The 27,202-nt window shown below is 40.7% G+C and overlaps 1 protein-coding gene and 2 pseudogenes across 10 annotated transcripts in view; all 3 read right to left on the bottom strand.

Annotated features, from left to right (window-relative positions):
- Positions 1–27,202, bottom strand: part of LOC128593294 (cytidine monophosphate-N-acetylneuraminic acid hydroxylase) — a 182,699-nt gene that overhangs the window by 15,925 nt on the left and 139,572 nt on the right. For 9 of the 10 annotated variants that reach the window (XM_053601183.1, XM_053601184.1, XM_053601189.1 and 6 more), the window contains 7 exons: positions 26,356–26,493; positions 24,294–24,429; positions 14,656–14,796; positions 10,921–11,095; positions 8,935–9,051; positions 6,842–6,957; positions 4,727–4,823 (listed from right to left, as the gene is read on the bottom strand). In XM_053601183.1, the coding sequence (XP_053457158.1) occupies positions 4,727–4,823; positions 6,842–6,957; positions 8,935–9,051; positions 10,921–11,095; positions 14,656–14,796; positions 24,294–24,429; positions 26,356–26,493 (920 nt within the window). The remainder of the gene's footprint in view (positions 1–4,726; positions 4,824–6,841; positions 6,958–8,934; positions 9,052–10,920; positions 11,096–14,655; positions 14,797–24,293; positions 24,430–26,355; positions 26,494–27,202) is intronic. The other variant, XM_053601191.1, reaches the window with a different exon arrangement.
- On the bottom strand, positions 14,720–21,902 carry LOC128593296 (protein VAC14 homolog; annotated as a pseudogene).
- LOC128593782 (M-phase phosphoprotein 6-like) lies at positions 22,971–24,247 on the bottom strand (annotated as a pseudogene).

Here is a 27,202-nt window from a genome sequence, read left to right as displayed (position 1 = left end):
TGAAACCTGTTGGGTAAAACTGATATTTTAAAAATATTGAGCCTTCCAATTCATTAATGTAATATATTCCTCTATTAGGTCCTTAATTTTGGTATTTTGATTTTAAATTTCTCTGAATATTGTAGGTTTTTTTGTAGAGATTCTGCACATATTTTATTAGATTTATTCCTGGGTCTTTGATGATTTTGATGATGTTATAAATGGTAGCTTTTAAAAATTTCATTTTCTATTTATTATTGATACAGGAACATTAGGGTTTTTTCCTATATATTGACTTTATGTTCAGGAACCTTGGTAGACACATTTATTAATTCTAACATTTCTGTTATGCATAATATGTGAGGTAAAACAGAATAATCAAAGATTATTGATGTTAATCATAATGAGAAGTAGACAGTCAGCATTGCTTTTTTTTTTTTTTTTTTTTACCTCAGACAGAATCTCACTATGTCACCCTCGGTAGAGTGTCGTGCTGTCATAGCTCACAGCAACCTCAAACTTTTGGGTTTAAGCGATTCTCTTGCCTCAGCCTCCCAAGTAGCTAGAACTACAGGTGCCCACCACAACACCTGGATACTTTTTTGTTACAGTTGTCATTGTTGTTTAGCAAGCCCGGGCCAGGTTCAAACCCACCAGCCTCGGTGTATGTGGCTGGCACCCTAACCAGTGAGCTACAGGTGCGGAGCCAACAGTCAAAATTTCTATTAGCAAATATGAATCTAGAGATGAGGAGATAAATTCCACCACTGAATTCTCATATCTTCAGAATAAGAGGTAGAAGATATAATCAGAAAATATACTTTGACATTCAAATCTGTAGTGTGTGTTTGTATTGGAAACATCAACATGTAAAACTGAACCTACTTAACAATTACATTTTTCTAGGAAAAGAATTTGTGTCTAAAACAATCATTTGAATATATGAAAAACCCTGTAGACATTAGCAGAAACAGGCAATTTAGCTGCCTATTTTAACCACTGAAGCAATGTTTTTTTTAGAGACAGAGTCTCACTTTGTTGCCCTTGGTGGAGTGCTGTGGCATCACAGCTCACAGTAACCTCCAGCTCTTGGGCTTAGGCAATTCTGTTGCCTAAGCCTCCCGAGTAGCTGGGACTATAGGTGCCTGATACAACACCCAGCTATTTTTTTGTTGCAGTTTAGCCGGGGCCGGGTTTGAACCCGCCACCCTCGGTATATGGGGCTGATGCCCTACTCACTAAGCCACAAGTGTCACCCCACTGAAGCAATGTTTTTAAATATTCAGAAAAGGAGTTACTAATTTCTTCATGATGCTAACTAATCTTATTGTTGATTTGTCTATTAATTTTGAAATATTTTTGTCTATAAAACTCATTTGATTAGTGTTCATATTTTTCATTAATCAAAGCTCTACGTAATTTTTAGCATTTATAAGCTAACATTGCAAAATGTGATAGCAAAGAATCAAAATGAATCAAAATAATTCCAGTCCCATTGACATTTAACCTCCGAGGGCAGCCTCTGAATTCTTTGTTTTGATAAATGTATGAGTTCAACAGAGCTTTTTGGAAAACTAAAAATAATTTTTGAACCCGTCTTACTCAACTATCTTTCTCAGCCCTATTTGGGGAATCAATCTACTAAAGAACAGAATGTCTGTTTTTAAGTTCTTTTAAAATTCCACCTTAATTTTTCATGCTAGTTCCTCACCAGTCTATTTTTCTTCTGCCTTCCTCTCTCCATCTAATCTAGCATCTGCTTCCCTGACTCCTTCCCTTGTTTCTCATTGTAGTCTTGGAAGTTTTTCCTCTTCCTCTTTCTTCTGTGGTTGGATTTATATCTCCTCCTGTTACGTTTGGTTTTCCACAAAGAATTTGTTTCTGGTGGGTTTACTGGCTCTATTAACAGAGAATTGTGGATGAAATAAGTAAAATATTTTTGAATCTGGCTCTGTAGTGATACATAGACCTATCAATATCTTACAAAAGCAGCATGTAGTTGTCTATGGCTGATGTCTTAAAGTATAGTCTTTTTAGTATAAATTTCTTGTGTTCAAGATGTATAACAATAGGCTGGTGCAGTGACTCACGCCTGTAATCCTAGCACTCTGGGAGGCCAAGGCAGGTGGATCACCTGAGCTCAGGAGTTCAGGACCAGCCTGAGCAAGAACAAGACCCTGTGTCTACTTAAAAAGAAAAAAAAAAAAAAAAAACATAAAAAGAAAAAACTAGCCAGGCGTTGTGGCGGGCACCTGTAGTACCAGCTACTCAGGAGGCTGTGCAAGAGGATCTCTTATGCCCAAGAGTTTGAGGTTGCTGTGAACTATAATGCCATGGCACTCTACTTAGGGTGATGGAGTGGGACTCTATCTCAAGGAAAAAAACAAGTAGATTGGGTTTTTTTTAAGCTTTGTTTTTAAATGACTGGTCAATTCCTGAACTCACATTTCTTTGAATTCATATTGCTTCACATTCCTGTGAATTAAAGATATAACTAATAACAGTATGAATCTCATTTTAATACTTTTTCATCTTCTTATTGCATTGGGATGATTTTTTGTTCTTATTCTTACTATATGTGCTGCTGAAGTGAGCACTTTTGTTCTTATTCTTTATTTCAAGCTATATAGTCTATGATGCCTTGAGGTAAGAAAGAATCTAAAACTGGAATGTGCACTGATTCTATTCCTAAGTGCTTACAGATTTGTCAAGTGGCTGCTATGGGTCACATCTCTCCTATTTATTTCACAAGGTTGATATGGTTAACATCTACTGTTCACTTACCATGTGCCAGTCACTCTTTCATGGATGCCTTATACCCATCACACAACCCTGGGAGGTAAGTGCTATTATTATATTCATTTTACAGATGAAGATATGGGACACAAGGAGATTCAATAGTTTTCCCAAGGCCATACAATAGGTGACATCGCCAGAAATTGAACAGAAGAAGTTAGATTTCAAATTTAAGACATTGGCCACCATACTGTATTGCCTCCTTAATAAGCCAAGTTCCAAATGCACAGATTGACCTCTTGATTCTTAATACCTTCATCTCTGCTCCATTTCATTCACCCACTTATACAAAAGCACCTATATGTAACCCATCTTCTTTCAGAACTACTCCATTTCTGAGACCTTGGACTTGGTGTTCTATCTGCTGCCTCCTCACCTTTCACGCCTGCTGCTTTTTCACTTCTATGGAACCTATTGGGCATCTGCAGTGGACTCTCTTGACTCTGACTCTCTCATTTCCTGCCATGCCCCTTTCTTATTTTCCCTTACTCTTCTGGCTTACCAGGAAGACTTGCCATTGCTTGAATTCACTTTGCATTTTCCTACCTTTTAGTTTTACCCTCTCTTTCTGCCTGGAATATTCTTCCTATCATCCCTTCCCTCTATTTTTAGCTTATTCAAAACTTTACTCAATCTTTAAGATACTTACTGCCTCAACTCTCTATACCCTTCCTCATAAAATACTACCTCTCTACAATGCATTTTTTGTTTACCTCAAAACATTAAATGTATTCTCTACTTTTAAGAAGTTCAGTATCTACTGGGGATGACAATTAATGGAGTACTATCATATAATGAGATGAGATAGCTGTTTGTGGAATAAATAAATGGATATGTAAATAAAATCGTGAGTCAAGGTGTTTATTACCTTTGTAGTAATATTACATGGTCTACTTGATAATGACCATGAGGAAACAGGTTTTGTAATTCGTGAAATAAAATTACAGCTCAGGCTATAGGTAGGAATGTCAAATCTGATTTGTGCCAGACAAGCTAATCGTCATCAGTCCAAAAAAAGATAGAGGTCTATTGGAAATGGAGTGGTGATGTTTTCCATCTTCCTCTCTGGTTTTAGTTTTTTTCTTCTTTTTTTGATGGTGCTTTTTCTTGTGTGTTTTGGGATTAAATTTTGATCACTCACTGATATCTTGGGATAGGTTTTGTTTTGTTCATGAATTGGCTGTATGTTCACCTCAACCAAAGGTTTTATAGACTTTGGATTAGATGCATGTACTATTTGTTTTATTTACTTTTTTTTTTTTTTTTATTGTTGGGGATTCATTGAGGGTACAATAAGCCAGTTACACTGATTGCAATTGTTAGGTAAAGTCCCTCTTGCAATCATGTCTTGCCCCCATAAAGTGTGACACACACTAAGGCCCCACCCTCCTCCCTCCATCCCTCTTTCTGCTTCCCCCCCATAACCTTAATTGTCATTAATTGTCCTCATATCAAGATTGAGTACATAGGATTCATGCTTCTCCATTTTATTTACTTTTTTTTTTTTTTAAGGCAGGGTCTCACTTTGTTGCCCTCAGTAGAGTGCTGTGGCATCATAGCTCACAGCCAACCTCAAACTCTTGAGCTTAAGAGATCCTCTTGCCTCAGCCTCCCTAGGAGCTGAGGCTAAAGGTGTCCACCATAATGCCCAGATAATTTGTTTTATTTTTAGTAGAGATGGGGTCACACTCTTGCTCAGGCTGGTCTTGAACTCCTGAGCTCAAGGAATCCTCCTGCCTCAGCCTCCCAGAGTGCTACGATTATAGGCATGAGCCACCACACTCAATCCTATTTACTTATTTTTTAAACTTGAATGTTTTTCTTATAATATTAGCTCTTCTCAATCCCCTGAAAATTGTTTTTTTTTAAAGATACGGTTCCTACTTAAGTGCTAAAGGGAATGTCAGAGAGTATAAAGTGAAGTGTCTCCCAGGCCCATGAGACATCTTACCAGGGAATTCTCAGCTCTGTTCTGTTCACTGTGTGTCAGGAATGACCTCCAGTCGGGTGGTGTCAGGGGGAGTTTTATTTGAAAATGATTCCAAAACCTGTTTGAGAGATAAAGCAGGGAAATTCCATGCCTGTTATTTTGCCAATATCTATTTTGAGCCTGGTACTCAACTATCCTTAAGAGACAGTATTTCTGTACTGTTTCAGCTGTTCATGTAGCTCAATGTTCAGGGTGTTGAATATATATAATCCCTTACATACTGATGACTGTGTCTTATTTTTATTGCACTAGGATGTCCCGTGCTTTAAGGAATTTCCATGTGTGAAAGTCTAGATTTATATGCTGTACACAAAAGCACTAGGACGTAGTATTAGTGGAACAGCAGGTAGATGCATCCTCTCGTACATTACTGATGGGAAGGCGCCCCAAAAGCCCAAACACTTAGGCAATGGATCCAGCAGCTCCATCCCTAGGAAATTATCTGAAGGAAATCACTATGAATGTGTGTAAGACACACCTACATGATTATTTGCCTTGTCATTGAAAAAAAATCAGAAACAACTTGAAGGTCAAAGATTAGGTGACTACAGATATATATAGCATTAGGCAGGCATTAAAAATGATGTAGGAAAATAGAGTAATGTGGGAAATTACTATGATAAACACATACAGTACTATCCTATTTGTATACAAAGTTCATGTGTATGTGCTTGTAATCAGAAAAAGAAAAACTACATAGACACCAAAATGTAAATTATTCTACGTGGGCGGTGGGATTATTTGTGGTTTTAATTCTTTTCTTTTTCGGTATTTCAAAATATTTTTTCAAATTTTCTACAGTGGCTAGGTTTTTTTTTGAGACAGAGCCTCAAGCTGTCACCCTGGGTAGAGTGCTATGGCATCACAGCTCACAGCAACCTCCAACTCCTGGGCTCAAGTGATTCTCCTGCCTCAACCTCCCAAGTAACTAGGACCACAGGCACCTGCCACAACGCCCACCTATATTTTGGTTGCAGCCGTCTTTGTTATTTGGTGGGCCTGGGCTGGATTAGAATCCGCCAGCTCAGATGTATGTAGCTGGCACCTTAGCCACTTGAACCATAGGTGCCGCGCCAGGTATTATTTTTATAACCAGAAAATTTTTAGTAAGCTCACAAATCCCATTTCAAGAACAACAAAGATAAAGCAAGCTGTGACTGCTTCCCAAGATTTCTTATTGACATCCTCCAAAGACCTTTGTTATCAAAACACAATGTAAAAAGACAGAGTTTAGGATTAATATTTTAAAAGTTTCCAAGATAAAATTATTTTCTTAAGAAAAAAACTCCAGTACTTTGGGAGGCCAAGGCAAGTGGATCCCTTGAGCTCAAGGGTTCAAGACCAGTAAGACTCCATCTCTACTAAAAATAGAAAAACAGGGCATTGTGGTAGGTACCTGTAGCCCCAGCTGCTCTGGAGGCTGAGATAAGGGGCTTGCCTGAGCTCAAGAGTTTGAGAATACTGGGAGCTATGATTGCACAACACTCTGCCCAGGGTGACAGAGTGAAACTCTGTCTCAGAAAAAAAGAAAAGAAAAGATAAAATTTCTCCAGAATTCCTCCCAAGTTGCCATGTTCCTTTTTTTTTTTACCAGAACAAAAAGTCAGATATATGCTCTGTTGAAAATGAGCAAAACTTGAAATGATTTACAGCTATTAAAAGGTTTGAGGTTGCAGGGCATGCTCTACTACAGAGAAATACCTAAGATATGTTGATGAGTAAAGAATGCAAGTTGCAGAACATACATAGTAGGATTATGTTAAATAGCATAACAGCAACAAGAGCACTCCCTCCCCACCAACTATATGGGACAGTTTATTGAAAACAAACATTTTTCGAGAAATAGGCCTAGGAGAATATACACTGAGCTAGCATTACAGGCATGAGCCACTGCACCTGGCCTAATCAGATTTGTTTTTTAAGAAACAAAGGAATGAAGCTATAATGGGGGAATCCAGCAAATCAGTCAGAATTGGGGGGCATAGGCAGCCATGACTCTGCTTATATATAACCATGGCCTTATATATAACCATCCACTACACTGGCCTGGGGTGTGACAGGTGTTTTGAGACTTACAGATGATGGTATATGTCAGGATCCCGCTGGAGCCGGGTTTGGAATCCTATATACAAGTCATCCCAGAGTAGACCATTCTTCACCACGTGTCTGATGACATCAACCCGGCTCCGAATCTGAAACAGACATGCCACAACTATGAGAGTGACCCTGGCAGCACAGAGTGCCCAGCTCTCCTGTTTCTGAGAGAAGCAGCTGCCCGCGATGGCAGGGGCATGAAGAGTCAAGCAGAGATGCTACTGGAGCAGATGTTACAGGCTGAGAAGAAATGGAACAAGGCTTAGCGCAGCAGAAATTGAAGCAAGAAAACCAGGAAAAGGATCAAGAGCTCAGGGTGCATAGTGGCTAAGAGCATAGCATCTGGGTCAGTTACCGGGTTCAAATCTAGGTTCTAGCTGTGTGATCCTGGTCACCATTCTGTGCCTTGATTTCCTCATCTATAAAATGAAGATGATAATTGTAGATTCCTCATAAAATTGTTGTGAGGGTTAAGTGAGTCACGATGTACATAAAACATTTTAAACAAGGCCTGGCACATAATAAGCATTCAATATATATTTGCTACTGTCATCATTCCAAATGTGAAGTGTTCAGGTTTCCATGTGCACGTTAAGGGGAAACGCAGAGCCCACATGTTTATGGCTGTCTGTGTGATTCTGGCCTGTCATTGAATAGGATTGCCTTAAATCAGATGGCAGAGGGCCTTACCCTTAAAGAATCCCAACTTCTGAGGCATAAGCTGCTAAACAGTCAAAGCAGCACAGAATTAGGGGACAAGCAGAGGTGGTCTTGAGTCTCAGCCTTGCATTTGCTGATTATGTGACCTTAAGTTTGTTAAGCTTCGGTTTCTCTATTATGGGACTGATGTGAGAAAAAAAATTAGATAATATATATAAAAAACATAAAGGGAAGTTATTCTAAGATCGGACATGGTTTTAACCATCCATCATTACCAGTGAAAGTTTACAGGAACTTTTTCAGTATCTGTATTGCATCTTTCCCCTGGTAAATATCATGCTAATGTCAGAGGGGCAGACTTTCATAAATGACAGGCCTATTAAACAATACAGAGTGATTAGAAGATTGGCATTTGGGAGTTATTTCCTTTTTCCACATAATGAACATAAACCAACACACATTCTATGGAGCCCTTTCTACATTTCTACAATGCAGTTGTGAACTAAGATTAAACATAGGTCAGAGGATCTTTTCTTTTGCCAAGAAATTGAGAGGCACAATTCCACAGTTTGGTCAGGTGAAGGTCTGCCCAGCTAGAATGCACCTCAAGACCTAGTTCCTCTTGGGAATGGGGGGTAAATGGCCTTTCCTGACCTTTAATCTAGAAAGGAACATGTAGGAGAATTGGGAAGAGATTTGACAATTTTCAGGGTGTAAAATATCAAAAATCCTGGCAACTGATTATATTTGGGGATGGAGGGAAAGGGGAGAGTCTCCAAAGCCACAGATCTTTCCTTTAGATCATGTTGCCACAGGTGAGGGATTTGCTCAATATTGGGGCTCCATAGAATGTGTGTTGGTTTATGTTCATTTAACTCGCTTTCTAGGGACACCTATTGGGCTCACCTGGAGAAGGAGATGACATTGAACAGAAGGAAAGGAAGGCAGAGATCAATGCTCACAGGTCTCTGTGCGCTTCTCTGTATGCTTATTTCCAAATACTGCCCTGACCCAAGCTGTTATTAGACCTGTCAGCATGTAAGGGTGTATGGCACTTCCCCCGGGTGAAGCACTCAAATAAAACTCAGACTTTTCCTAACTAATACAAACAATGTAACCTAATCATTACGTATGCTTATATTAATTTGAAATAATAAATAAATCAGTAAATAATAGGTCAATGGCCAAAATAAAAACAAATACAGACTTTAGTTTGTAGTCTGAACAAATTTAGACTTTTGATATTGGCTTGTTAGTTGTGACAATGTACCATGGTGAAGTGAGATGTTGACAATACTTTGCACTAACTTTTCTATAAATTTAAAGTTATTCTAAAATAAAAAGTATATTTAGGAGGGAAAGAGGAAGGAAGCAGGAAGGAAGCGAGGAAGACTTCCACCAGTGTTGCTCCTTACTTCCTCGTAGGGATGCTCTCGGTGTGGTCTTTCTTTTGGAAAAGATAAATCTAGAAAGTCAACCAAATAGTCATATCCTCCAGGAAAGGGGCTGAAGTCATCATCTGTCTCAATCATCTGTGCAAATGACATAGTAAAGGAGAGAATACCAATCAGGCGGTCAAGGTATTTTAAAAATTCTAAGAATGTGTAAGATGCAATGCTCTTAAATAATAAATGATAGCAATGAACTGAAGTTAATATTAGGAATCTGTTTCTCTCTCATTCTCACGCTGTCTTTCCTTTCTACTGAATTGATAATATTCCAGTCCTATTCTACATTAGCAAAACTCCTTCCTATCAACAACTTCAAAGGACTCGAGTACTACTAGTAATGAGACATCAAATGTATCGCCATGGGTTTGCAGGAGAGTGAATAAATCAAATGCGGAATGTTTCTCACCAACCTATAGCAGCTAAATATAAACAGTTTCACTGAAAACTGTTTATCAAAAACTTCCGAAAGTTTTCTTTTTCATAATTGTCCAACTGAAAATATCATTTACACCAACATTTTCCAGGCCATTGGCTTTGAAAGACCATTTCCTAAAATATATCTGAGAGCTAATAATATAAGCATTCACCTTTTATTTTGCCAAGTGAGAACTGTAAAAGAAAATCTTACATCTGCTAACCTTTTATTTCATTAAAGCAAGAATATTTTAATGCTCCTACAATAAAAAAGGACTTAATCACAAAATAATAATTCATCCCAAGACAAGAGAGTTGACATTTTGTATCAACATGCACACCTACTCTCTGACTTATTTCATTATTAACAAGCAAAAACTTTGTTACAGGCTGTCAATGGCCCTTGGGCAGGTTTTTGGGAATCAGAGACTGCTTTTGAGAGCAGGAAGTGTTGCCTGATGTTACTGTATAAGGGCTGAAAGGCAAACCTGGGAATAGTTCTCCCCCTGAGAGTAATCAGTGCTTGTCTCTGAGAGTGTGAGTGCTGTCTGTTTCCTGATGTCAGCCCTAAACTTTGCTCCCCTGTACAACCTCAGGGATTTAACATCAGCCAGGAGTGGCCCATTTCAGATCTCTTCTTTGTCTCGCACACCCTGTCTATTTGTATTTAATTTGCTTTGCCTCTATGTTCAGCTTTGGCGACCAGGTTAAAACCTGATCTTGTGGCTTGTGTACAGGTTGGACCTAGTTTAAATTCTAGATCTAGGCCTACCTCTTGGTTTGTGCAACTTGGTCCTCAGAAACAGTTTAAATAAGTGTTCCTATTATGCCAAAAGAAAAACAGAATACCCACAAGCACAAAAACAGACAACAAGGATAAAAAGATGTTCAAAAAAGAATAATAATAATAATAAACTGGACTTCAGAATAGTCCTTAAATACTCAACAAGGAACTGTTGATCAAATTCTCAAATCTCTTCTCTGTTAGGTAGTTGGTAGGGCTTAACAAAGGCTTATTGATAAAAACAATGGAAAATGAAGGGGGTTTCATATATTTCCATAATATGTGCACAAGAAAAATATTCATGGGACTATGGATCAAATTCTCAAATCTCTTCTCTGTTAGGTAGTTGGTAGGGCTTAACAAAGGCTTACTGAAGAATAAAATGGAAAATGAAGGGGGTTTCATGTATTTCCATAATATGTATACAAGAAAAATATTCAACAATGAACTGTTGATGAAATTCTCAAACCTCTTCTCTGTTGGTAGGGCTTAACAAGGCTTATTGAGAAAAACAATGGAAAATGAAGGGGGTTTCATATATTTCCATAATACATGTATAAGAAAAATATTCAACAAGGGACTGTTGATCAAATTGTCAAATCGCTTCACTGTTAGGCAGTTGGTAGGGCTTAACAGAGGCTTATTGAGAAAAAAATTGGAAAATGAAGGGGTTTTCAGATATTTCCATAATATAAGAAAGCAAACACATAAGAAAAAAAGAAATCAAGCACAAATAATACTTAATAGCATACCCTGACCACAAGGTTGTAATCCTTAAATCCAGCCCAAGTGAAGTATTCTTTTATCCAGGATGGGTGAAGAAATATTTCATCTCCTATAGAAGCATTCAAGATTTTCAAATAAGGTTCAAAGTCCCAGGAATCCTTGTAAATTTTAGTCTCCGCTGGAGGTTCTATGATGCCCTTGCTTAAAGACACAAGAGAAAGCAGCAAATGATCCAGGTGAAAGTTAGCACTCAATGGAAAAAATCAACCAGATCAGTAGCTTTGAGACTGCGCAAACGATTCCCAGCTGCTCCCCCACCATAACCTCAACCAGACCAGCCCCTGTTAATAATTTAGCATGATGGATTTCTAAGTCAGATTTCATTTGAAGAAAAAAAGCCATGTCTGAGGAAAAGTATGGAAACCACTTATTTAGATACTTTTGGTTCAAGTAACTAAATTATGAAACTGTTGAATATAATCTGGTCTTATCAACTTTGTGGATGCCTGCCACACTCTTGCCTCTGCATGCCAGCTAGAATACAAGTTTGATGAAGGCAGCAACCTTGACTAAATGCATAGCAAATGCTCAATAAGTATTTGTTAGACATATGATGACTTTAGTCTATCTTTGTGATATTTCCAGACTTTTTTATATATGAAGACATTAGTGAGGCTAATATACGTCTCTAATATATGGCACTCTCACTACACTAGTCAAAGTACAGCCAACAGACAGGCAATTTTATTTTTAAACCCAGTCAGTAATGTGGATAATGAAGTTCTCTGATAATCTTAAAAGTTCTGCCCATCCTTGTGAAGACAGATCCTTGCATGGACCATGGTATCTTGATCTCTGTGAATGGAATAGGATGTGATGATCTGGGTAAGAGAAATATAAGGAAGGGAATAGGCATCCACCTGGTAAAAATTCAGCGTGTTGTGGTAGCTGTCCCTTCACATAACTATACTTTTGGTCCATTGTATCCTCAAAGCTACAGAAGCACTGGTTTCTGTAATCAATTATTTACAAAACCCCAAAGATTCTCATTTTCAAACATAAGTTTCTCACTTTAAATATATATCAAATCTTTAATTCCTTGCCCCTGTCTCAGTTTAGAGCCTCACTAATATCTTCATATATAAATCCACAGCCTCCCCTCTGGCATCCCTAACTCCAGTGGTTCTACCTACAGCCTCTGCCACAGTCCATTCTCTTCTGTAAAGCTGAAATGGTTTTTCTAGAACACAACAATGTTCCTTCTTTGCCTTATATCCCTCTGTAGCTCCCCTTCCTCTCAAAACAAATTCCCTGCACTGCTTATGAGGCCTTTCTAACCCAGGCCCTCACCAGCATTCCTGTTCATCCTTTTCCTCTGCCTTTAGAGACCCCATGCTTAGGAAGACAGGTGGCTTCATGAAGACAAGACAAGGGCCATATCCCCCTTAACTAGTATGATGCCAGGCACAGAGTAGCAGCACTTCAACAAACTGTTTCTCAATGAATGGCAGACATTCATTCCCTTATTGGAAGCATTTGCACGCACCAAACCCATGACACCATCTGCACCCGCCTTCTCTAGCACATGCCTCTGCCTCTGCCTGGAATCTTTTTTCTCTCTATTCGTTCTACTTGCAGCCTCCTCCTCATCTCTAAGTGCCAATGATCCAGACGGAGCTTTCCCCGACTGCATTTCCTGGGCTCTCCTGTCCTCTCCTCTCTTCACAAGGCAGTTAAGCACTTAGTATCTGTGTGTCCCCTAGGCTCCATGTTTGCTCTGAGATCCAACAATACTGACTCTTGTTACCCAGAATGCATGGCAAAAGGATACGAATGCAAGTTCCTGGGCTCTGTTTCAAACCTACTGAATCAGCCTCTCTGTGGGAGAACCCAAGGATCTGCATTTATGTAAACCCCACTAGTTATTCTGGTCTTCATTAGAAAATTACTGCTGTAGGATACATCTCAAGGGGTGGGAAAAGATGACTTTGGAGAGTTAGGCAAATGCCAAATGACAAAGGTTCTTGGATACTCTGATAATAACTGGAAAAATTAAAATCCTTTTTCACTCTTAACCTGGAAAATAAAAAAAAGACTTTTATCTTGGAGGTGCTGAGGATAGCCTAAAGAATTTTAAGTAGGAAGGAATAGGAAGAGTTTTACATTTTAGAAAGATTTCTTTTTCAGCAATAGAGTGGGGGGGGGTTTCAAACATTTTTGCCTATGATTCCCCAAAAAACTACATTACAACTACATTTTACCTGGAGGTCTGCATACCAAGGGCACCGGTGAAACAAAATTTTCATGAAGTAATTTCCTTGTCATACACAGTTCCCTCAGGTATTTTCTATTCTATTCCATTCCATTCTATTCTATGTAATTTATTTTAAAGGCTGGTTGTGAGCAATGACACTGATTTTATGACCTGCTAATAGGCTGTGACCAGCAAATTGAAAACCCTGGGGAATGGGTGAGGAGGCACAGACACAAGTCAGAGGCCACTGCAAGAATTCAGGTTGAGAGGCTCGGCACCCGTAGCACAGTGGTTTCTGCGCCACCCACATACACCAAGGCTGGCAGGTTCGAATCCGACCTGGGCCAGCTAAATAATAATGACAACTGTAATAAAAATAGCTGGGCGTTGTGGTAAACGCCTGTAGTCCCAACTACTTGAGAGGCTGAGGTAAGAGAATCGCTTAAGCCCAAGAGCTAGAGGTTGCTGTGAGGTATGATGCCATGGCACTCTACTGAGGGCGACACAGTTAGATTCTGTCTCAAAAAAAAGGGATTCGGGTGAGAAACTGGAAGAGGCAGAGGCAAAATTGAGGCCAGGACAAAAGAGGGTGGAGATGAGCAATAGCTTTGTAAGAGATTAATGAAGGCGAATTGAGCAGATATGATACTTCCTTTGACATGGGAAAAAGATGAAATGGCCTGTAAGGCAGGGAGAGGTAACTGTGTATACCACTTTTGGTAATTGTATATACCACTCTCCAAAACCACTCTCCAAAATGTTTAGTCACTTTCTCAATAGTCCATTGTGGTTTCATTTGGCTCAAGACAAAGTATTCAAAAATATAAGTTTGTCGCCTGTAGTCCCAGCTACTCGGGAGGCTGAGGCAAGAGGATCGCTTAAGCCCAGGAGTTGGAGGTTGCTGTGAGCTGTGTGATGCCATGGCACTCTACCGAGGGCCATAAAGTGAAACTCTGTCTCTACAAAAAAAAAAAAAAAAAAAAAAAAAAAAAAATATATATATATATATATATATATAAGTTTGTGATACTAATGTTAACTTTCCTTGAATTGTTCTTTCAGTGTGTATTGCTACTTGTTCAAATGAACTGTCCATGGAATAGGCCATAGGGTAATGTTTGCACTGATGTGAAAACTCACTTTCTTGTTCATTGCTTTTTACTTAAACAAAACAATTTTTGAGCTGTATCAATAGTCTTTAATATTTTCCTTTCTCACTCCTTAGTCTCTGGTAAGGTTTTGAGATGGGGAAAACATTTAAGTAACTATTATGTAGGATGAAAAACTTAGAAAATGACTCAGTTTTCTTAGATTTGAGAGATAATTACTGGATAGTTTGTTTTATTTAAATAGTAAGATTTCTATTTTTAAAAAGTGGTATGTGGATCTTACTGCATAAAAAGCAAAATAGGGATCTGTCAAGAGACCAGAGGTGAACCCTTTATTTTCTCATAATATTGAAAAATTCATAAAGCATTTTAATCCTCTATAAATATTTAAGCCAAACCTGTCTGTTGGGTCCTTTAGCATCCTACCCAGGTCAAGGATGGCTCCAGGTTGTGGGGTCCATGTTATCACATCAGATTTCTTCTTGATAAGATTGTTGAGTTCACGTGGGTCATTTTTGGTGTTTGTTTCCTTAATGTACCTGAGCAATAAGAACATTCCCATGTAAGAAAGTTTATTCCCAGGTGCATGGCGTGATTAGCACAATGGCAAATTTGTTTTGTTTTCTCTATATTAAGCCATTATGCAGATGTAACTACATTGTGGGAACATTTTTCTAGAGGGTCAAGTTCTAGAGGGCAGGGAAGTACAGAAATGCTTTTTTGTTACTTTACCTGATTGCAATTAGCTCTACATCAAGATTGAGTTGAGACTTGCTAGTTTCTTTAGGTAACTGAAGAGCCTTAGAAAAGTTCCTCTGGACCATTAACTTCTAGCAATGCTGGGAAAGCTAACTGGTCTTGGCACCACTGTCACCCAACACAGATCACCCTTCCCTGGCTCACCAAGTCCTTCATTTGCTGTCTAACGTCACCATTCCTACTCTACCTTTTGTTCCTCATAGTTAAATGTGCATGAATAAAAGATAATAGGTGATGTCTCTGTTGTGATCAAAAGCTCTTAAATTTCATTCCTCTTTTAATGGCTTTAAGTTTCTTGTGGAAAATTTGTTTCTGATTTATTTTTAAAGCTACAAATGTTTTTTAGAAGGACACATTCTTTCACTTTATACCTATGCTTATCCAGCACTTCCAAAAATTCCTTTTGTAAGTGCTATACTTCAAAGTAGGAATTTACTTAGGAAAAAGTATATCTAAAAAAAATTTTTTTTAACTTAAAATACGTAACAACTGATTTAGCTGTTTAGTAGTGGAGTATAATATCATTTCAAGGATCTGGAACTTGGTTATAGAGACTATAATGAAGAACTAATTAAAAATATTATAAATTATAAAAGGACCTTTTAAGTACAACAACTATGCATGAACTAAGTTTGTAATTACAAATTTCTTCCATAAAGAAAACTGCTCAGGGCCTTGCTCATCATATGTGTACAAGAAGCAACGTTAAGTCAATTTTTGACTTTTAATTACAGTAGAACTCCATAGCTGCCCATCTCCCTACATTGACCACCACATTAAGTTGATCTAATTTTCATAGACTGGACATGCATGTATCATGTAGGCCTAGTATTTTATGTTGACCACTAAGGTGTGTTGACCATTTTGTTACAGTCCCATGGGTGGACAACTCAGAGTTTTACTATACTTAGGTAACTAGAAACAGCAAATCAAAAAGGAGTATGGAGGCTGCTGGTAAAGATCTATTATAGAAGTGAAGAATGATTACTGACAGCCTCTTAGCAAATCTATAACAAGTAGACATAAAGTTTTATTGCCTGGGGCTATTTAGTGCAGGGGCAAACAGCTCAATGGACACTACTATATCGTGGTATAATATTCTTTGGTAGACCATGTGAACATTAAACTGTTATATCAGATTCTGAAACTTTTAAATAATGATTCCATAGTATGAAAAAAAGATAAATTAATTCTAATATTCTTTTTGAGAAGGCACTTCCATCCCAAATGCCCAAGTTCCTAGAAGTTCTACATAGCTGAGATTCTATTTTATTAATAGGTCTATGATGCCTAAAATTATTAAACTCTCAAGCTGAACTCTGTGTAAAAGAAATATAATGGAGGGCCAGGCGTGGTGACTCACACCTATAGTTCTAGCACTCGAGGAGGCTGAGTTGAGTGGATTGTTTGAGCTCAGGAATTCAAGAGCTGAGCAAGAGTGAGACCTGATCTTTACTAAAAAAAAAAAAAAAAAAGAAAAGAAAAGAAAAATTAGCCAGGTGTAATGGTAAGTGCCTGTGGTCCCAGCTCCTTGGGAGGCTGAAGCCAAGAGAAGCTCTTGAGCTGGAATTTTGGGTTGCTGTGAGATGTGATACCATGGCACTTTACTCTAGTGTGACAATGTGAGACTCTGTCTCAAAAAAAAAAAGGAAAGAAGAAAGAAAGACAATGCAAGGCACATATGTAATTTTAAATTTTATAGTAGCAACATTTACAGAGTATGAAATATCAGGGAAAATGAATAGATTTTACTGAATTAAATCCAACCAAAATATTATTTCAATAAATGATGAATTCTTAAAATGATTACGAGATGTTGTGCACTCTTTTTTGTATATCAAGTCTCTTGAATCCAATGCATTTTTTAAATATAGAGTACCTCTCAATCCATATACTAAAATTTTATCAGATATATTTGATTGGTATTTAGATTTCATAAAATTTAAATTCAAAAAGTAGATTCACATGCTCTAGTTGTTCCATACATACTTAAAAGTTTTCCAACAAAAGAATCAAGTACCAAAAACTTATTTTCATGAAATATTCAAATCCACACTGACACAACTGGTTCATTTTTTAAAAGGATTGATCTGACTTTGAAGCAAAAGCTTCTCAGTTTCAAAATTATGTCTATTCATGTTCAATAAATTTACTAACTCTTGTGTCAACTCATTAATACTATGTATTAACATTGAATTCAAAGGGGTATTACATAAACCAAAATGCAGCTATAGCTTGTCAACACTAATGAAACACTCTTCAAAGTATTCTTGCAATTTTGCAGAGAATTTTAATACTGGTGGTTATAAATAAAACCTGCGTATTGGCCTATTTTAGAAGAATGTACAAAATCATTAATTTGTGCTATAAAAAGTTTCAATTTTAACATTATTCCTTGTTTTGAATTGAATTGTTTTCCCCTCAAAAATGAGGCACTGGAGTCCTAACCCCTAATACCTCAGAATATGATCTGATTTGGAGAGAGGGTCTTTAAAGACATAATCAATTTACAACGAGCTCAGGTAGGTGGACCCTAATCCAACACAACTGATGTCTTTATAAAAACAGAAAATTTGGACACAGAGATCTGCACAAAGGGAAAATGCTATGTGAATAAACACAAAGAAAAAGATGGCTCTCTATAAGCCAAGGAATGTCTGAGGGAACCAGAAGCTAGGACAAAGTCCTGGAACATAGTCTTCCCTAGCACTTCTATTTATTTATTTATGACTGCATCTTCTGTATTTGCCTAGATGAATTTGGAGAACATTCTCCTAAGTAAAGTATCTCAAAAATGGAAAAGCAAGCATCCCATGTACTCAGTACTAATCTGAAAATAGTAACCAACAACTACAGGGTCACACAAGAGGAAAACAATTAAATTCAAGAAGGGGGAGGGGGACTCAATCAGTTCCCTCCTATCAGGTACAATGTAAGGGTGTATGGCATGCTTCCTGGGCAAAAAACTCAGACTTTGGACTTGATCTTATAGACACAAATAATGTAGCCTAATCATATGTACTCTCATATTAACCCATTAAAAAAAAAAAAAAAAAAAGATGCTGCTGACATTTGGCCACACGGGCCTGGACTATAAGGAATGAAACCAAATCAGAGCATTTCATTTTTGCCCGTTTTTAGAGGTAGGGATAAAAGCATCTTAGACCAGGGTGTTCTCCGGGTTATGCTCATACAAGCAGCTTTCACCCCTCCAAAGATGGGCCCTGTGGAGGGCAGGAAAAGTCAGGGGAGACTGGGCTTAGGGGCCCAGTGCAGCCCTAGATTGCCACACTGCTGCTGCATTTAGCCATGGATGCTGAAGGCTGGTTGGATCTCACCAGGCCTGGCTGCTCCCTCCCTGGCAGCCAGAGATGCCCAGGCCCCAGAAGCACAGGCATGTCTCCAGCGAGGGACTGATCCCAGAGGCCTCCTCGGTCCTGCTGAGCTTTCTGTGCAAGCTCAGGCCCAGGGTGGCCTGTGGGCCTGCTCATCCTCCCCACTTCCCCAGAGCTTGGCAGGGCTCTGCAGAACCCCCTGAGCAGAGAAAGGACAAAAGGAGCAGAGTCGCGGGAAACTCATGGTTAGGAGACAGGAAGAGGGGGTGTCCATCTGCCAGCTTCCCTATAGCCACCTGCCCAGGTAGCTCTTCCTCCTGACTGCCCCTGAGGTGACTCTCCTCACTCCTGGGGCTCTGTACCAGTCAGAGATGGGGCAGGTGGGGCGGGAGAAGTGAGACCTGGGCCTCTGCCCACAACATTTGGTGCAGGAGGGCGAGATGTTGATGCTAGGCCAGGTGAGAGGAAAATCCCATGTGAACAGTTCTGCTTCCCAGGGCCCTGGGACCACTGACTTCGTAGGAGCATTCAGGCCAACACAGCAGCCATCTAGGCATGTGATGGATCTCGCATCCCCTATGCCGTGTGTGATCTGCACCTTTTCGGTTTACAGACATAATGCACTGGCGGGGCCCCTGGTTTCCAACAAATGCTGCTGAATTCATCTTTGCTTGCTCCCTGCCTCCTTTGGTTTCCAGAAAAATCCCTTCACAGAGTTGGGGTGATCTGCCCTAAAGGAATACAGCACTGCAGCCTGCCAAGTTCTCAAAGCTGTGCTCCCAAGAGCCAGAGGAGAGAGGAAGACCCAAACAGGAAAAGCATCTGGCCTTGTCCATGTGCATGGCCAGATGGAAACAGACAGAATGGCCCCCTTGCATGCCTGAGCAGCAGTCTGGGGAAGTGGAGCTAACCACAGAATAAGTGCACACTTCCTGCATGCTTTCTGGCCTAAACACCACTCTACACGTCCTTGATGCCTGGTGTATGCCCTCCCAGGCAGTAGAGACAGGAGAGAGGACAAGGCAAGCTCTGGCTTCCACCAATCTTCTGTTACTGGTTTGAGCTGACCATTTAAAACTGTGGACCTGTCTGTAAATGCTGATGCCAGCTGTGCACGCACACATGTGAATACATGTGGGTCTGTCTGGAGGTTCCCACACTCCTTGAAACACACATATAGGTCTGAGGTTAAGAGCTTAGGGTGCAGAGTTGTGGCGTCTTCTCATTTTTTCCCCCACATAACTCCCTGGCTATGATGTTGTAGATTCTTGAAGCATGAAGTGTTACTGGCTGCAGGCACTTCCTTGGTGTTCCTTCCAGGATGGAGTTTCTTCCCATCTGGCATACATTGCTGTTTTTCTGTGAATTCCAGGTCCCTGGCTGATGTGAGCCAATATGACAGTCTTGGTGAGCTGAGGCAAGAGTCTCCACCACCTAACTTGGCAGGGCCAGGAGCTGGGATCAGAGTGCTCTGCCATATGGTTCCTCCAGCCCTTGCTCCTAAGCAAAGGAAAGGGTGTGATACTGCAGGCCTTCCAGGGACATCTCAGGGCACACACCCCTCTCTCTCCTGTCCCAGCTGCCCACAGCAGTGTCCTGGCCCATCCTTCCCACAAGTGGGAACCTATTTCACAGTCATCAACTTTCTCTGTGCCCAGGAGGAAGAGAAGAAACCCCTACAGATGAAGGGCAGGTTGCTGAGAGTCTGGGAGATACAGGTGTCCTGGCCCTGCCTTGAGGCTGTGCTGCCCCAGACAGCTTTCTGGGCCACCATTCTGAGTATGAAAGAAGGTGACGTGGCACTTGCTTCCTGGGGTGGGGAGCTGAGGGCAGACACCTAAGGCTCCTCTGACTGTCCCCCGCAGGACGCCTCTCTCAGCTGCTGCCCCTCTTCCAGTCAGTCCTCAGGGCTCCCTGAATGCAGGGCCCCCTGTCAGGAGTGGTGGGCAGGCAGGCCCTGCTGAGGGTGGGCACCTGGAGCTCTGAGTGGCTGACCCGGAGGTCAGGGCCATTCAGGGGGCCTGGGTCATCTGTCTGGCCTGCATAGGAAGAAACAATTTCAGCCAGCACCTCCAGATTCTTCAAGACACCTCATTGGACTCATCCGAGGGCGTGTGCAGCAGGATGGGGAAGAGGCCGTCCGTGTGCCGAAACATCTTCCGAGGAGTTTTTACAGGCGGTAGAGCCGCTTCAGAAATCCTGGTCAGCATCCCAATGGCCACGTCACTGAGATGGCAGTTCAAGACCTGCACAATCCCGTTGAGGTGCAGGGTCACTGGGGCTCTCTCAGTGCTGGCTTGAGTGAAGACACTGATGCCACTCCTGAAGCTGGAGTCACAAGAACCAACTGTGCCTCCGTTGCCTGTCGCCCCCCCCCCCCCCCTTGCAGGGAGACTTCCGGGTGCTCCAGTCTGCTTCTGGAGCACTGGCTTCGGCTCGTCTGGCTCAGCGTCATCAGGCCCTGGTTGCATACATTGGCCACCTCCTTGATGCTTTTCTTGCAGTCATGGTAGGCCAGGCGGGGCAAGATGGCAGTCAGGATCCCAGAAGAATAGGGCAGAATGACACGACCAGCCAGCTGGATGAACTCCCACATCCAGCACGTGGTGGTCAGCTGGATTAGGTCGTCTGTGGTCTGGCAGTGGATCACCAGAATGTTGGCCATCTCGGCAAACTTAACACTAGAGGGTTCTTAATTTCTTTCAAGAATTCTCCAAGAACAATTTCACACATTTTCCTAATCTCTTTGCTGTTGTCACCCAGCACCTGGAATAATCCATCCAGGATCTCCCCCCAAGTAGTCCAGCAGGTTGATGTCTGGCATGGACTCCAGAACCAGGATCTGACCCCAGAGGAAGACAGCAGGAGGGGAGGTCACACCAGCAGGAGAAACTCTTCTCCTCACGGATCCTCTGGGCCTGAGCAGGGGGAAGGGGACCTTGTGGAAGCAGCCTTTCTCTGCGCTGCAGGTGTCCCAGGAAATGATGAACAGCGAGGTGTACTGGCTGTTGGAATAAATCCTCTCCCACAACAAGGGGATGAAGCCTACCAGGTCAAACCGGCTGCTCTCTGTCACGATGTCTAGGCAGTCCAGGAGCTCAGATCCACTTTTTACGGTGGGGTCTGGGCCAGCAGCCAGCTTGCTCACCCCGTCGCAGAGCACATTGCGGTGGGGTAGCATGGTGCAGCGGGCCACCTTGACATTGTAGAGCGCCTCGCAGGCATAGTAGCGCAGCCTGCTGTCCGTGCCATAGAAACAGGTCAGCACCAGCTCAATCAGCACCTTCAGGTACGGCCCTGAGTCCTTGCCCAGGGCGATGGAGCAGACGGCCAGGACGATGAGGCCCCTTTTCTGGCTTGGGGGTGAACTCCAGAGACAGCGTCTGGATCACGCGCTTGGTCTGCACCGTGTTGTTCTGGGCCACCAACTCCTGCACTAGCTTCCAGGAATTTCTCAATCTCCAGTGCTGCCATCTTCCGCTTTTCATACAGCTTGTCATTCAGTGCGCACTCGATGGCGTGAGCGGTGTGAAGTCCTTCTGCGGCTTCATGGTGGCAGCTTGAGAGGCCTCGTGACTCCTTAGCCTGGGGCTGCTGGGGCCACGCGGGAGCGGGGAGTCCACAGGCGCTGGCTCAGGGACCACATCGCCCCAGGCCCGGACCCCTCCTGCACACCTGACCTTGGCCGTCTAATGGCTCTGGCGGGGCAGTGGCCACATTACTCGGGTCACATGACTCCTCAGCGGCCTAGCAATTTTAGTACGGTCCTGTCCATGCCTTGATTTCAGACTTCTGGCCTCTACAACTATGAGGCAATACATTTTTGTTGTTCTAAACTACCCAATTTTTGCTCCTTTGTATGACAGCCACAGGAAACTAATACAAGGCCAGATGTGGTAGATCACAGGTTCATGACCAGCCTGAGCGCGAGTGAGACACTGTCTCTAAAAATAGCTGGGCGTTGTGACCCGCCCCTATAGTCCCAGCTACTCAGGAGGCTGAGGCAAGAGGATCGCTTGAGCCCAAGAGTTAGAAGTTGCTGTGACACCACAGCACTCTACTGAGTGTGACATAGTGAGATTCTGTCTCAAAAAAAAAAAAAAAGAAAGAAAAGAAAAAGAAATTAATACAATGCTTTTCCTTTCATTATAACTTCAAAGTTTTTTTTTAAAACATTGATATTAATTTATATGAGTCAATTCAAAGTCAGTGACTGGAGAACTACATAAAAAACCTGAAAAACAAAAAATCTGAGGTCAACAAATCTTTAGGAAGTAACCCTGTACCAAATGTACATTTGAAGATCAAGGGCTAGAAATTTACTCAATGAATACCATTAAGCAAAGGATATATAACGTCTATCACACATCTGTTGCAGAATTATACATCTGAATACAGCTTCCTGAATTATACATCTCTTTACAAATAGACATTATAGTATCAATAACTATGAAGACACCATCAGGATGAGTTCTAAAATATGCTGCTAACATTCACAAGCCATCCCTGAGCCATCTCCAGCAGCGATTCTCAACCTGTGGGTTGCGACCCATAGGAACTGTATGAAAGGGCCGCAGCATTAGGAAGGTTAAGAACCACTGTGACCTAAGGCATCGCTTTTAACCTTGGGACTTCAAGAACATCATCTTTGTTTTAATCAGTGTTACATCTCCATTTTCATCTTCATAATTGGCATGGTCTCTCTTCTTGGCAAACTTTTTCCCAATTGTCCCCACAAAGGTGTCATATCTTCTAGTCGTTTCTTCATCTGACACATCGACTTCCTCTGTTTCATCTTCAACAACTTCTGCTTTGTTTTCAGCCTTCATCTGAAGCATTACTTTCTCAACCTCAGGGTTAAACCCTCTAAAAGACATTCCTCCATAGAGAAGATCTTCACATAAGAAGCAGCTCTGCTCTTCTATTATGAAATTCTCTTTCTCAGGGCTGGCAAGTCCAAGTATCAGTGCCCTTCACCTGTTATTTTCTTTCCTTCCTCTTCTAATTTTGGTTTCAGAGTCCAGTCCGCTTTGTATGAACTTCATGTGTAGCAAGTTCTTGGACAACTTGGTCTTCCACTTGGCCACCAAGTGGCTGGTCTAGCCCAGTGCAGCTCTCTGGCCATGAACTCCCAGAGTTATTAGCTTTTCTATATTCTTAGTGTTATCAATGAGAAAACATAAATCATACTGCCTGATTTTGTCTTTCATTCCTGAATATTTGGCAAGCATTTTTTTTTTTTTTTGGTTTCAAGAAAATCTTGAATTGGAATTAAGAGTATAGGTCTTTAGTGACTTAACCAATTGGCAAAGAGCACAAAATCATTGAATTCACTGTCTCTTACTTCTTTTTACAGTTCCATAAATTGGTGATGATTTATATCATTTGCAGAAGTTATATTACTTCAAGACATAAGATACCCCAAAATATGAGAAGACAACTTTAATTTGATAATGACAATTCTATTCCAGGATGCAGTACAGAGTAAAGAAAAGCACTTGGGAACTAACCATACCATGGTTCACTTTTCAATTCGTATTTCCAACAAGGTGACTTTGGACAAGTCCCTTTGCCCTTCTAAGTTTACCGACACTTCTAAAGTCTCACTCAAGTCCCCATCAGCAAAAGAGGTATAATCTCACCTTCCTCACAGTCCCATTGGGGGATTAATTTAGACAACTTAGTTAAAAGCCCCAGTTCACTTTGTGACACATAATAATGTCACTTTCTTTCCTCTTTTCCAGGATCCTTTCAGAGAATATCTATCTGAAGTCACTCTGGCTGCCAAGTGTGGCTTTTATTCATGTAGTGTTCTCTGGCAACTTGTCAAAAAGTTCTAGACTCTTATTAATCATTTTCTTTCTGGTCACATTGCATTCACAGAAAAGTCACTCATACTTTAACTTATGCATAAAAGTTTTATACAAAATGTCTATCCATACTTGTCTGATGGGTGGGATTCCACAAAATACCCAGCAAAGGGACAATAAATTCGGGGTTGCAGGTCCTTCACCAGCTGAGCCTTGTAGTTCAGGAGCTTCTTCCTTTCTGTTTTAATGAATTGGGCTTTCCATTCCTCTGAAATAGCAGAATTTGGATTAGCATTTCTTTGGCCCAGAAATCACAGAAAACAAATGTTCTAGCAGATCAGAATTATCTCAAGGGATAAAACTGATAGACAGCTAAAGCAGAAATAGAGCAAAGTTCTGTATCACTAGTGGAGGATTTCCCCCCACTTTATCTTGAAAATTTCAGCTGGTTGCCAGGACACCCAACAGTACTGGCACTGAGCTTTCTCCTTGTGTATGGTAATTCATTCAGAGTCTAGCTGAAAACACAGGCAGCATAATGTCACCTTATATGTGTAAACTTTTTAAGTTTTTAATTGTTGACATGTCAAGTCTTTGCTAACATAAAAATTGCTTTATCATTTTAGAGGATCATAAAATAAAGCATGTTCAACATAATCTGGCAATGACAGTGATTTAGATTATGACACTGGAGTCAGTTAGACTGAGGATCAAAATCATGATTCCTGGTGTGCAGGCTTGAGGAAACTCCCTAACTTCTCATCTGTTACTTCCTCTGTAAATGGAAGAGCTGTTCATTTGCTCCTTCATTCATTCAACCAATATTTACTGTGCACTTACTATGTAGCAGACATAGTTTTGGGCACCAGGAATAAAGTGGTGAACAAGACAAAGCAAGTCCCTTCTTTCATGGAGTATTCTTCTAGTCAGAGAAGCAAATAATGAACAAGTAAATAAATAAAGTCATTGTGAAGAGTGATGTGCTACAAAGAAAATAAAATGGGGTAAGAGAAGACAGAGTGGGTGGGGTGGTGGGGGGCATGCAGGGCATCTTTAGGGTGGTCAATGAAGAGATGGCATTTGAGTTGAGACATGGATGAAAAGTTGCCCATCATGTGAAGACCAGAGCCAAGAGCATTCCAGGCAGTGGAAACAGCAAGTGCAAAGACTCAGGGCACATATGCACCTGATATTTTGGATCTGAGAAACAAAAAGAAGGACAATGTGGGCTGATCTATAGCAAGCATTGGATAGACAGGCAGTAAATGAACTTGAGGAATTAGGCAGGACTCAGAGTATACAGGTCACAGGGCCAGGGAGCTGTTACCATTTTGTTGTTATAAAAATTAGACAAAGACAAACAAGGTCACAGAAAAAAATCAGAGTTACTCATTACCCCGTGGTAACCACTATTAACATTTTGGCACATTCCAAAACCTTTTTAAATGCACAGGCATACACTCACTCATACACACCCAAACAAGAATGAGATTATTCTAATTAAACTTTATTAAGTATATTTTGCACATTTTTAACTCCTTAAGGACAGACTTTTCCCTCTGTCTCCCACATGGTTATACACTCTAAGAGGCAATGAATATAGACCTGTAGAAGAAAGCAAGGAACTGGACAGAGGTGAGCCTCAGACTGCAAATACAGCATTTTCTGCCACATTGTTAGACAGGATCACTTACCAGAAATATTAATTTACTAATTGGACATAGACTGAGCACTTACAAAGCAAGTGTTGAAGATGCACACTTTTCCCTGTGCCCACCCCAGAACCACCCTTGGCCCTAAAGAGCTCTCCTCTGGCTCTCCTGTGAGCCATTTCACAGGCCCCAGGGGATGCAGCCATACCAGGTACACACATCCAAAAGCACTGGAGCCTGGATAACCAACTTTCCAGCTTGCCTGTTCTGTTCTATGTTCTGCACACTGAATCCAATGATGCTTTTCTGTGGCTCCTTCTGAGTTGCTCCCTAATCTCAGTGTTTCCTTTATGCTCCATCCTTACATTTTGAGCTGGAAACTTAATTTTGTAATTATCTGCTGTTTAGAAGTCTATTTTCCCAATAAGATTGTAGACTTCTTGTGGGGAGGGACCATGTCCAATTACCTTTGCATTTGTTCTCACAGCATTTAGCAAAGTGCCATGCCTGATGGTTGGTATTACTTTCATAAAAAATATTACCAGTAAATTTTCCACCGCTGAAAGTCATTGGAAAGCCTGAGGCTCCTCCAGCAAAATCACTCATCATTAGATCCACCTTCATAGGCAGCCTTCCCCCATTAGGTCTGGTGCAGTCCACAGTGTTGAGTATTTTATGACCTGTGGAGAAACAAAGTGATATGCACATTAAAAGTGAAATCCTGAACACCACAGTTTGAATTCTCAAGTTGACAAAAGTCTATATAATCTGACTTACCTGCTTACAGAAGAATTGCTTACGTCCAAGGAAAAACAGAGAGAGTAAGATTTCAAAATCTAAAGGCTTTGATAGTATGTTCTGAATTTTTAAGTGAATAAATTCATTTCATTTGACTTATAGATTCTGGGTATCTTACATTCCATTCTGGATCATAAGTAAATTGTTTTCTTCAATCAACCATCTTTAGATGTTGGGCTCAAAGGATTAGGGAAGAGTGACGGGATAAACAAAAATCCCTCTACCTTTTGCAAATTCCATGCAAAGCTCATATCCAAATGATTGTTGGGACAGTAAGGTCATCTTTTCATATGAGACACAGAAGTGTACGATTGTATTACATGATAATATTTCAAGGTAAGAGAAACAAAAGTAAATTTATTTAATAAGTGTAGTCTCGAAGGAATTGCTATAGGAAAAATATAAAATACCTGTTGTCTTATGAAAAAAAGCTTTGCACCTGTCACTACATAGTCTATGTCACTGGTAATTTGTAATCAATCTGAAAGATAGCTCAGTTTTCAAAGTCAGAGATATATTCTCTCAAAATGAACACAGAAGAAAATGAACACAGGATGAAATTTCACATAGCTATTACTATCCTTCTTCCCA

The sequence above is a fragment of the Nycticebus coucang genome, chromosome 9 (genome assembly GCF_027406575.1).
Source record: "Nycticebus coucang isolate mNycCou1 chromosome 9, mNycCou1.pri, whole genome shotgun sequence".
In the NCBI taxonomy this organism is placed as follows: domain Eukaryota; kingdom Metazoa; phylum Chordata; class Mammalia; order Primates; family Lorisidae; genus Nycticebus; species Nycticebus coucang.
The sequence above is the reverse complement of the archived record's forward strand: the minus strand, read 5'-3'. Positions and strand labels throughout refer to the sequence as shown.